The sequence below is a fragment of the Salvelinus sp. IW2-2015 genome, linkage group LG35 (genome assembly GCF_002910315.2).
Source record: "Salvelinus sp. IW2-2015 linkage group LG35, ASM291031v2, whole genome shotgun sequence".
Lineage (NCBI taxonomy): Eukaryota > Metazoa > Chordata > Actinopteri > Salmoniformes > Salmonidae > Salvelinus > Salvelinus sp. IW2-2015.
Genome location: NC_036874.1, coordinates 10,180,396 through 10,193,378, shown reverse-complemented (window position 1 = coordinate 10,193,378; position 12,983 = coordinate 10,180,396). Strand labels below are relative to the sequence as shown.

At 40.6% G+C, this 12,983-nt stretch overlaps 2 protein-coding genes across 2 annotated transcripts in view; one reads left to right on the top strand and one right to left on the bottom strand.

The window, feature by feature from the left end:
* The window catches only part of LOC111958764 (collagen alpha-1(XXVIII) chain), a 17,272-nt gene extending 16,642 nt beyond the window's left edge, over positions 1-630 (top strand). Inside the window, exon 37 of the mRNA XM_023980029.2 lies at positions 46-630. Coding sequence (XP_023835797.2) covers positions 46-218 — 173 coding nt within the window. The 3' untranslated portion in view covers positions 219-630. The remainder of the gene's footprint in view (positions 1-45) is intronic.
* On the bottom strand, positions 619-12,983 carry si:dkey-256h2.1 (uncharacterized). The gene is made up of 12 exons (XM_023980019.2): positions 12,288-12,983; positions 12,051-12,190; positions 11,567-11,742; positions 11,211-11,371; positions 10,776-10,916; positions 9,413-9,534; positions 8,554-8,722; positions 5,611-5,756; positions 4,597-4,721; positions 4,274-4,400; positions 3,317-3,450; positions 619-1,527 (listed from the first exon to the last, which is right to left on the bottom strand). Exons 1-12 carry the CDS (start codon positions 12,770-12,772, stop codon positions 1,402-1,404), a joined length of 2,052 nt encoding a protein of 683 aa, XP_023835787.1. The 5' UTR covers positions 12,773-12,983; the 3' UTR covers positions 619-1,401.

Here is a 12,983-nt window from a genome sequence, read left to right as displayed (position 1 = left end):
TACAAGTAAAAGCAATGTCCCCCATTTTTCTTCCTTTTTCCCCAGATGAGAGATGTGGACAGACTCTGGACCCCGGGCCTTGCAGGAATTACTTTGTGAAGTGGTACTATGACACTACGGCTAACGCCTGTGCCCAGTTCTGGTTCGGAGGTTGTCAGGGAAACCAAAACCAGTTTGAGTCGGAGAAGAGCTGCAAAAAAACCTGTGTGAAGGTCTAACACGTTTGTTGACTTGTTTTGAATGCTTACAAATCTACCTGATTGTATTGATGAGACAGATGATATATTTGGGTCAAAGGTGGGTCAATTTCAATATCAGTGCCTTATCTCTTCACCAATACTTTGACATGGGGATAGAAAACTTGTCGAAGAGAGGACTAGGTAATTTTAGGACCAAATGTTCAATCACAATTATTTTGGATTCGTATTCTCTCGTCTTGGAACTGTTGGTGGTAACATGGCACCATTTCAATTTAACTTGAATTAAATTGAATGAATCCCCTCAGGGGCAATAAGCTATTTACATAACTGTATATGTGTGTCTTTGGTTTAACATAAGCTCCCTCATTTCTTGGAGCTAACTGTAAGTGAATGAGACTTAGGGCTTTTGAAAGAAGTATACAGTGAGGGAACCATTCCATTTATTCATGTTCAAGATGGAGTAATAAGGGCAGTGCGAACCGTATTGGTTTCCAAAAATACAGTTGAACACTAAATAGTAATGTTACAAACGTGGCAGAAGGTCTTAACACTAACCTTTATCCCTGATTAACTTTTCTATAAGTAACTCATTTGTATGAAAACTGACTGCTGGATATTAGTTTATAATACTGCACACCTTCATTAAAGTTAATTAAATGAACAAAGAGAATGTTGTTAATTTGAACATCCAGATATATTTTCATATTTTAAGAAAGATTACACTGTTTAATGTATTCATGTCTGAGGTAAGAAATGTAACCAACCCCCACTCCTCCAACCTTTGCAAGTAAACCATTCAAAAAGAGATACTTGAATAATTGAAGGATCAGAAAGTGGTTGATCTTGCGTCAGGAAAAGCGTCTTGTCATCACCTGAAAGTTTAATTTTGACACTAAAAGCTAAGTTTGTGTAATTACACATAATTGACCAGGTTAAGTAGCAAGATAACAATAGCTCCTTCTTCAACTTTTCTGAAGAGCAAAATGAGCTATTCAAGATGACGTCTTCTTTGTATCGAACTTGAGTGAAAACTCTTTGAGTGGGAAAACAGTGCAAGTTGGTGACACACCCAAACATAGAATAGGATACAATATTACTGGATAAAAGTGGCAGTCTGATAAGAAAATAAAGATTTTAACATGATTCGCATCAATCACAGTCATTACAATTCACATTCAAGACAACCTGGTTGTCAGGGAGACTACTTGTAGAACACCAGATAAGAGAACATGACAATGTAGCCAGGGTCGTGAGACGGATTGGGGTCCTGTCCACTGTAAAGGCCAAAGTAGAGCAGAGTATTGGCTTCAATCCCACTCATGTCCAGCTGAGAAAGACAAGAAATAATTCAAGGCCTCAGGAGAAACACTTTAGTAAATCAAACAGCCCCAATACTGTAATATCTATGGATTACAAATGAAGCCTGTGGTAATTAAATGAAGTGGTCATGAACATGATGTGTGTGTATCAAATGAATAAAATGTAACTGAAGCTTTGGAAAGAGAGGGTCATGTGTGCCTTTCCAAGGACTCATGAGTGATCAAGTGCTGTACTCATCTAATAGGCTAGTTTCATGAAGGGCGCTCCACTGCAAACTAATGGACACAAATGCCTACTGTAGCAAAAAAATCTATAATTTGAATGCTTAACCAAAAACCCTGCAGTTTATGTGATAGAAGATGAGCAAAACTTTTGTCTTGAATCTCTTTCAATGTCAGAAATAGCAGATAAAACACCAAAAAAAGGCTTGCAAATTTACAAAGACTATGTGTTATGGTCTTGTTTACATGGTGAAGGAATGCCTCTTTAGTATGAACTTGAAGGTGACAACATTGTTACATTATCATTTCATAGTTCAATATCATTCCAGTATGAGGTGAGGATGAAATAACCATAGAAATAGAATGATTAAATTAGATAGATCTAATGATAAATTCTATTTATATGGAAAGGACGTATAAAGCCATTTTTCGTTTACAAGCAATCGTCACATTCGAGGGATGCACCAAAAAGCTCTGTAGCACGATAGTCAATGCTAAAATCAGGACTAGAGGTCAACCGATTAACCGGAATGGCCGATTAATTAGGGCCGATTTCAAGTTAAATTGTAAATTTATCATCGAATCACAGCCTACTTCGCCAAACGGTTGATGATTTAACAAGTACATTCGCGAAAAAAGCACTGTCATTGCACCTAACCATAAACATCAATGCATTTCTTAAAATCAATACACAAGTATATATTTTTAAACCTGCATATTTAGTTAATATTGCCTGCTAACATGAATTTCTTTTATCTAGGGAAATTGTGTCACTTCTCTTGCGTTCTGTGCAAGCAGAGTCAGGGTATATGCAGCAGTTTGGGCCGRCTGGCTCYTWGCGAACTGTGTGAAGACCATTTCTTCCTAACAAAGACCGTAARTAATTTGCCAGAATTGTACATAATTATGACATAACATTGAAGGTTGTGCAATGTAACAGCAATATTTAGACTTAGGGATGCCACCCGTTAGATAAAATACGGAACGGTTCCGTATTTCACTGAAAGAATAAACATTTTGTTTTCGAAATGATAGTTTCCGGATTTGACCATATTAATGACCTAAGGCTCGTATTTCTGTGTGTTATTATATTATAATTAAGTCTATGATTTGATATTTGATAGAGCAGTCTGACTGAGCGGTGGTAGGTAGGTAATTATTACAAATATATATATATAAAAATCGACCAATTAATCGGTATTGGCTTTTTTTGGTCCTCCAATAATCGGTATCGGCGTTGAAAAATCATAATCGGTCGACCTCTAGTCAGGACCCAGACAAACTTAACAGTGACTGAGAGATGACCGTGAAAACATGCAAGACTGATGGCTATAGCTATGTTCAACAACTGCATGATTCTTCTGGCTTTAACTAGCTCTATTTGTGATTTAATCAATCCTCTGATGACATCTGTGATGTTGCAYACGATAACCATCCGATTATGTGTTTGTTAACTTGCATGAGCTGCATTTGAAGTTGCATGTGATCGTATCCACCGCTAGCTAAACAAAGAGGTTTCTGATGACGAACCGCAAGGGCAACTACTCATGACGCGGTCTGGTGACAGTTCTATACCTGTGTGGTGATGTCAATCCTCCAGGGGTTGACCTGTAGCCCATCACACCAGCCTCCACGGCCGTACAGCCAGGTGCCATGCTCGTTGGGCACCGCCCCCTCTCCCACCCGCATGGCACACCCCAGGGCTGAACCTGGAGAGTAAAACAACAACAGTCAGGACAATGGGATCGTTAAAGAACGCTGCATTAAAAACATGGTGAATGCAGTATAATACATTGATATGGTAGTATCTATATTCATTTGGAACGGAATGCATGACAAAAGACCCACACCTGACTCACTCAAACAAGAATAGGGACACAAGCAGGCAAATGCCCTAAGACAGGGGTCAGCAACAGGCAGCTTGCAGGCCAAATTCAGCTGAAAGGGATTTAATAGGGATTTAATTTGGCCCCCAAAAATAAATTCTTACTAATAATTTTTGTACAAATAATTTTTGTTCTTGGGCAAAAAACACTAATTTCCAGGAGTTTAGCTAATTCCTTTAATTTAGGAAATCTGTTCCCAAGTATTCCCACGAATACATAAAGAGACCTATGTGACCGTGTCTCAATGTAATCAAGGTATGAAATTATTATGGTATTGTGACATGCAATATCTACTTGGGCTTACTTACGGTGTAAAAACAATAATGTTCCACCCCCCCAGCCCATCCAATTAGAAAAAAATCGTCCTGCAGTTCAATTTAATTGCCCTCAGAGGAATACAACCTAATGCTAATGTAACTATGGCCCAGTCTAAGGGAAGATGGTCCCGTGTGGCTCAGTTGGTAGAGCATGGCACTTGCAACGCCAGGGTTGTGGGTTCATTCCCCACGGGGGGACCAGGATGAATATGTATGAACTTTCCAATTTGTAAGTCGCTCTGGATAAGAGCGTCTGCTAAATGACTTAAATGTAAATGTAAGATTATATGAATCTGCATGACCAAACTCTAACGTTAGTCATTTCTCACCTGCTGAGTCAAAAATACGGGTGTTATTAAATGCTCCGTTGACGAGGAAGTGGTGTGATGTCACACAGAACTCGCCGCAGCCGTTCTCGTCGCTCCCGTGGCCTGTGATTACGGCATACAACTCCACCTGAGACACAATATGGTACATAAAATGACTGATTACAATAATAACTTGATTTGTAAAGCAGCTTTTTACCCACATTATGGACAAAGCACTAACTAAAACAAAGGCATATTAAAAAATGTAAGAACATGCAGTTTATGACAATTACCATTTATTATGAGTAAATGTAAACAGAAGTAATATCAATTCTGCATTATACCTTTTTTGTTGAGGCTGGGACAGTGAATTTGATTGGTTGGTATCTCTTGTTGTATTCCTTGTCAAAGGTGCCTCCACTGTACAATGACATCAGCTTAAAGGGGTAAAGCTTGTCTGAGTGATTGGCTGTAACAAGAGCAAAATCTAGTTATAACATCTGTTTGAAGAGTTCATTCTGTTACTTATTACCATATAAGAATACAGCATGATACTGTAATGATACTGTCTTTAGACAGTATTGCATTTGTGCAGTGAGAAAAAGCTGATTCTGGAGTACTTTTTCCCCCATGACTACTCTGTTGTGACCGAGACTCATAGGGGGGGTTGTCCTTTGCCAGGACAACTTTCCAGCAACAATTTGCAAACATCCTGTTATTTTCTATGACACTCCACTTTGCTTAGGATGGAAGTGCACATCTTTTTCTACACAGTGTGAAAGAGGGAAGAAATGGTCTAAATTACTCAAGAAGAGTGATTTCTGTCCATTGCTTTGTCACTAGTAGAACTTTTACACAACAGGATGGCATACCCACCTATTGGAAACCTATTTAATGTTGGGGGTTTTTAAAGTGAAAGAGTCAGTCCTATTGCCTAACCATCACTTAGCATTTTTTTATACTGTAAAAAAATATACATATATTTTAGAGAAGAATTCTGATACACAATGAACAGTAAAATACTAATTAAAAAGTGTAGAGTATGAATGAATGWCTTATGACAGTGTTATGTACGAGTTATTATTTMTATTTTTTATTTTTATTTAACTAGGCAAGTCAGTTAAGAACAAATTCTTATTTACAATGACGACCTACCCCGGCCAAACCCTAACAAAGACGATGCTGGGCCAATTGTGCGCCGCKCTATGGACTCCCAATCATGGCCGGTTGTGAAACAGCCTGGAATCAAACCAGGGTCTGTAGTGATGCCTCTAGCACCGAGATGCAGTGCCTTAGGATTCCCGAGTGGCGCAGCGGTCTAACACCTGTGACCGTGTTATGTAGGCATTATAACTTACTTGAGTGATTTGTGTGGCTGAATCTCAGACTCAGAGACACCACCCAGGGCATGGCCCAAGGCACAGTCTTCATGGTGAAGGTACATCTCCCATTGTTCAACAGAGGCACCAGAGGAGAAACATCAGTGAGCCAGCGCCCAATGCCTCTGGGGGAGGAACATTAACATTGTTAAAATAATTTGCAGGAGCGTTTCTTTAAGCCAAAGGGGATCGCTTTGAAGTGGTAAAGGCCATAGGCACAGAGGTAAAAGGCCCAGTGGAGTCAAAAACGGGATTTTCCTATGTTATATACATATATATACACTGCTCAAAAAAATAAAGGGAACACTTAAACAACACAATGTAACTCCAAGTCAATCACACTTCTGTGAAATCAAACTGTCCACTTAGGAGGCAACACTGATTGACAATAAATTTCACATGCTGTTGTGCAAATGGAATAGACAAAAGGTGGAAATTATAGGCAATTAGCAAGACACCCCCAATAAAGGAGTGGTTCTGCAGGTGGTGACCACAGACCACTTCTCAGTTCCTATGCTTCCTGGCTGATGTTTTGGTCACTTTTGAATGCTGGCGGTGCTTTCACTCTAGTGGTAGCATGAGACGGAGTCTACAACCCACACAAGTGGCTCAGGTAGTGCAGCTCATCCAGGATGGCACATCAATGCGAGCTGTGGCAAGAAGGTTTGCTGTGTCTGTCAGCGTAGTGTCCACAGCATGGAGGCGCTACCAGGAGACAGGCCAGTACATCAGGAGACGTGGAGGAGGCCGTAGGAGGGCAACAACCCAGCAGCAGGACCGCTACCTCCGCCTTTGTGCAAGGAGGAGCACTGCCAGAGCCCTGCAAAATGACCTCCAGCAGGCCACAAATGTGCTGATTGATTGCATGTTGCGTTTATATTTTTGTTCAGTATACAGTGGCAAGAAAAAGTTACCGGGATTTCGGCATAAATTGGTCATCAAATTTGTTCTGATCTTCATCTTAGTCACACAGTGTGCTTAAACTAATAACACAAATTATTGTATGTTTCTTGTCTATATTGAATACATAATTTAAACATTCACAGTGTAGGTTGGAAAAAGTATGTGAACCCCTAGGCTAATGAGACGAGATTGGAGATGTTAGTTAGAGCTGCCTTGCCCTATAAAAAAAACACACAAAATTTGAGGTTGCTATTCACAAGAAGCATTGCCTGATGTGAACCATGCCTCGAACATAATCTCAGAAGACCTAAGATTAAGAATTGTTGACTTGCATAAAGCTGGAAAGTGTCACAAAAGTATCTCTAAAAGCCTAAAAGTCTATAAATGGGGAAAGTTCAGCACTGTTGCTACTCTCCCTAGGAGTGGCCGTCCTGCAAAGATGACTGCAAGAGCACAGCGCAGAATGCTTAATGAGGTTAAGAAGGATCCTAGTGTCAGCTAAAGAGTTACAGAAATCTCTGGAGCATGCTAACATCTCTGTTGATGAGTCCACGATACGTAAAACACTAAACAAGAATGTTGTTCATGGACAGACACCACGGAAGAAGCCACTGCTGTCCAAAACAACATTGCTGCAAGTTTGCAAAAGTGCACCTGGATGTTCCACAGCGCTACTGGCAAAATATTCTGTGGACAGATTAAACTAAAGTTGAGTTGTTTGGAAGGAACACACAACACTATATGTGGAGAAAAAAAAGTACAGCACACCAACATCAAAAACTCATCCCCACTGTAAAGTATGGTGGAGGGAGCATCATGGTTTGGGGCTGCTTTGCTGCCTCAGGGCCTGGACAGCTTGCTATCATCGACGGAAAAATGAATTCCCAAGTTTATCAAGACATTTTGTAGGAGAATGTTAGGCTATCTGTCCGCCAATTGAAGCTTACACGCAGAAGTCGAAGTAGAGCAAACAGGACAACGACCCAAAACACAGAAGTAAATCAACAACAGAATGGCTTCAACAGAAGAAAATACGCCTCTGGAGTGGCCCAGTCAGAGTCCTCACCTCAGTCCGATTGAGATGCTGTGGCATGACCTCAAGAGAGCAGTTCACACCAGACATCCCAAGAATATTGCTGAACTGAAACAGTTTTGTAAAGAGGAATGGTCCAAAATTCCTCCTGACCGTTGTGCAGGTCTGATCCGCAACTACAGAAAACATTTGGTTAAGGTTATTGCTGCCAAAGAACGGTCAACCAGTTATTAAATCCAAGGGTTCACATACTTTTCCCACCCTGCACTGTGAAGGTTTACACTATGTTTTCAATAAAGACATGAAAATGAATAATTTTTTGTGAGTTATTAGTTTAAGCAGGCTGTGTTAGTCTATTGTTGTGACCTAGATGAAGACCAGATCAAATTGTATGACCAATGCAGAAATCCAGGTATTTCCAAAGGGTTCACATACTTTTTCTTGCCACTGTACATTTCCACACTATGAAGTAGGAATAATAGTGTGAAATTGTGAAAATTATGATAATGGCCTTTTAGTGTGAGAGCTGTTTGAAAAAACTGCCTGGGATTTCTGCTTGTTGTGCACGGGTGGAGTTTTGGCCTGCCTGGTGACATCACCAAGCGGTGTAAGTTAATAGACCAATAAAGAGTTTCAAACCTCTCTGACAATAACAGCTAGTTTTCAGGTTACATATCCCTCCCATTAGYCTCCTCCAATTAGGCCCCTCACTTAGACCACTCCGAGCAATATTTTTTTTGAGAAATGCTCTTGATAAGAAGCTATTTGGGTTTCTTTTTGACCATTTTAATTGAAAATAATCACAGTAAGGTACATCATTGTTACGCATAAATTATTTGATATGGAGATTTTTAAAAAACATCTGCATCAATGGAAGTGGAACAGCTTTGTCCTTCTTGAGTGATCTTAACAAATATCAAAATGCATTTTGGGGACTCATGTCACATGGTATCCATGTCAAGTGACAACAAATGCACAGACTATACCTGCGGAAGGCTGTTATCCAGCGCCCCATCTCCATGTTGCAGTGGGGACTGAAATGATCACAGCACACAAACAGCTGCACAGTGTGGTCCCAGTGGGCGCAGGAGTCATCCCTCTCGCTGGGACACGACAGAGACGCGTCCAACTCCAGCATGTCAAAATCCAACATGTCTACCGACACAATGAAATGGAAAATTCAATATTCCGATCCCCTTTAAATACCTATCAAATTATATTCAAAGCTGATGCATTTATTGCCGACTTAGTGTATGGCTCGACCATAAATGCTGAGTGTACAAAACATTAAGAGCACCTTCCTAATATTGAGTTGCACCCCTTTTGCCATCAGAACAGCCTCAATTCGTTGGGGCATGGACTACAAAGTATCGAAAGCGTTCCACAGYGGTTCTGGCTCATGTTGACTACAATGCTTCCCATAGTTGTGTCAAGTTGGCTGGATGTCCTTTGGGTGGTGGACCATTTTGATAAACACAGGAAAATGTTGAGTGTGAAAAACCCAGCAGCGTTGCAGTTCTTGACACACTCAAACCGGTGTGCTTGGCACCTACAATACCCCGTTCAAAGGCACTTAAATCTTTTGTCTTGCCCATTCACCGTCTCAATGGCACACATACACAATCCATGTGTCAATTTTCTCAAGGCTTAAAAATCATTATTTAACCTGTCTCCCCCTTCATCTACACTGACTGAAGTGGATTTAACAAGTGACATCAATAAGGGACCATAGCTTTCACCTGGATTCACATGGTCAGCCTGTCATGGAAAGAGCAGGTGTTCCTAATGTTTTGTACACTCAGTGTATGTGTAAATGACCTGGTAGATACAATGAGGTCTCTTTACCAGAAGGCAGGTTCACAGTGYCTACTGCTCCACTCTGTCCTTGCATCTGGACCTTCTCAAACACAGGGACCACCCAGGCTGGGTCACGGAGTCTAGTCTGAAGCCCCTCATAGAAATCAAACCTAGGAGGGAACGGTTACAATTACCAAATAGATGAAAATATTTATCTTTCTTCACATACTCCTGACATATGAATTCCTGATGTCTTCAGTATACTGACATATGAATTCCTGATGTCTTCAGTATACTGTACATATGAATCCTGACTGTCCAGTATACGACATAGGAATTCCTGATGTCTTCAGTATACTGACATATGAATTCCTGATGTCTTCAGTATAACTGACATATGAATCATACCTGTACTACTCAGATGATTCCATATGAATATGACATTCCTAATGCCTTCGGGATCTTCAAAAGTATACTGCAGTATGAATTCCTGATGTCTTCAGGTATTACATTGAACCAGTGACCGTTAAGTATATCATCACAATAGAATCGCTCAGAATTGACGTGATTCCGAGTTATAGATATTACGGATCAATGATCCGAAATGTCCTGATGTCTTCACGAATATACTGACATCGTGAATTCCTGGATGTCTTCAGTATGTCTCACGTGACATGTAGAAATTTCCCTGATGTTCTATTCGAAATATACTTGGGACAATGTGAATTATCCTGCATGTCTTCAGAATATCTACATGTGCATATATGTCAGGCTGTATTCTTCATCAGTTAATGACTAACACATCTGTTGGAATTCCTGATGTCTTCATCAGTATACTGACATGATGGAATCTACATCAGATACTGACATGATGAATTTCCTGATGTACCTTCCATCAGCTATTACTGACATATGAATTCCTGATGTCTTCTCAAGTATACTTGAATATTCACATGATTAGATTCTATGTCATAGTATACGACATATGAATAATCCTGATGTCTTCAGATATACTGACATATGAATTCCTGATGTCTCAGTATACTGACATATGAATTCCTGATGTCTTCATCAGTATACTGACATATGAATTCCTGATGTCTTCACAGATACTGACATAGAATTCCTGATGTCTCAGTATACTGACATGTGAATTCCTGATGTCTTCAGTATACTGACATGTGAATTCCTGATGTCTTCAGTATACTGACATGTGAATTCCTGATGTCTTCAGTATACTGACATATGAAATTCCTGATGTCTTCATCAGTATACTGACATATGAATTCCTGATGTCTTCAGTATACTGACATATGAATTCCTGATGTCTTCAGTATACTGAAATATGAATTCCTGATGTCTTCAGTTTACTGTAATAAACTGGGGAATCCAAAGTGTGCTTACTGCTTACCACTGGGCCTGCCAGTTGATAAACTTGAAGGAGGGGTAGAGGAACCAGCCCATCTCAGACAGTGCCCCCTGCTGGTCAATGCCAATGAAGAAGTTTGGAGAGGGGGTACTCTGAAAGGACACATTCACCATGTGCCCATACCTACAAAACATAGAACAGAATATAAACATCCATTTATTAACTTTATTTGGTCCAATATTCATTAATGGTTGAGAATTTGACAATCAACAAGTGTAAAATAACATACACAGTAGGTTCTATTGACCATTGCACGCATATCTCATCAGGTCAGGAGTCGATAGATAATTTCCATGAGTAATCCGTCTAAGACTACTGAGAGAACACAATTATCCTTAGAGGAAGCATGGCTTCCAGTGAGTTAAGTGAGGAAGGCAACTTGACCTAACACTGTATGAGTCAGTCAGTGTTAGTTACCGAAGGGCCTGGGCTACAGAGGGCTCGCAATGCACCATGGCAGCAGGTATGCCTAGTGGCGTAGAACATTCGTCTCCCACACAGTTCATATCCTGGATCGGGTTTCCAGGACCTGCATGGATAAGGACACCTGTGGCATTGGACTTGGCCATGTTCTTCACCTAGGGACGGAAACAAACAATGTCAATGTGTTCCTTCATGTCGAGTTCAGGCACATGGAAAGTCTGTGAGTGTTTACACAACCTCTCAAACTCTATGGGCTACTGTATAACAACTCTTCTGTTAAAGCTGGTAAATGGCAGTTAAATGTTTCCACGCATCTCTCCACCTATCCCTCTCTCTGTCTCATAACTGACCTTGGTGAAAAAGGAGCAGTTGCCCTCGGAAACCCAGGCAACAGCACTTGCAGCGGAGGGGGCGGGCTCACATCCATCGCCTGCATCAATCAACTGGTGTTTCATCTGGCTCCAGGAGCCCATCAGCCAATCGTATCGCGCATCAAGTCTCTTGACAATCACCGGCATGTTCCACACTGCATGTAATTAACATTTCAATAAATACATAACTTCCAGAAGATGGACATAGAAAACAATAAATACATAACTTCCAGAAGATGGACATAGAAAACAATAAATACATGGCCCATCTGTCATTAAATAACTGATGACACTCTGAGAACTCTGAACTATAATATGTTCCTCCGGGATAGAATAATAATAGTCAAAAACAAAAGTTAAATGGACCACAAACAGTTGGGATCTAAATGCAAGGGACAATGAAACTTCCACTGGTGCTTTGATGAGTGCACCAGTCGTACAGTGCATAGAGAGTATTCCCTACCTGTAGAGGTAAAAACTGCCTGAGAAAGGCCACAGTTGTGTCCGGAACAACCCCAAGAGTACAGCACACTGGGAATCCAGTTCCCTAAGCAAAATACAGGAACAGGGGAGAAGTGCAATCTGGACAAAACCTCTTTCTTTCTGTTGAACAGAAACACGAAGGGAAAGTTGTAATATGTCAGTTCAGTTCAATGTCTCCTCTATATTAACAAGCAACAGTAAACATTTGTGTTGCTACCTATGCGATGCTACACGAAGGACTTGATCTCTCATCCATAAGGCATCGTTGACAGAGCTGTCATCAAGAGACACGAAGAGGACTTGGGTGCTCTCGGGTAGGTTCTGGACCAAGTCGGTTAATGACGACTCAGAGTTCCACAGGCACTCCAAAAAGGCAGACTTGTTGGTAAAAGCATGAATTATCAATGGCCCTTTCAACCCTGCAAGTGGCGGGTAAACGAATTCTCCATCAAGGGTTACCACTTTGAAAGCTGGAGCTGTGTTACCWGGCTCCAATACCGTGACTTGTTGAAGAGTTATTTTGGATCTGAAGTTGATGGTGCTATGCGCAAATGTAGATGGTGAGAATGCACGCTCGTCTTGGTCTAAATTATGAGTTGACTTCATCCCTCTCATTTTCGCTGTTGCATCAATTTGAATTACATGTAGACCTAACGTTACTGTTAAGCAGCACAGCACCAAAGTTGATGATAACCAAGCCATATGTTCCTCCCTCAACGGTGGCGGTATGTCGATAATTTTCTAAATCAATTTGCACACAGCAGTATCTTAGGTCATTGCTGTGTAAATGCAAAATATGTATAAAAAAAATAAAAAACGATTTAAACTGACAGCATTGAGCCAGGGGTTGACAGATAGTACAATAACGAGTACTTCCTTGTTTATTCCAAGGGATGTATGAAGTGGGCGCGTG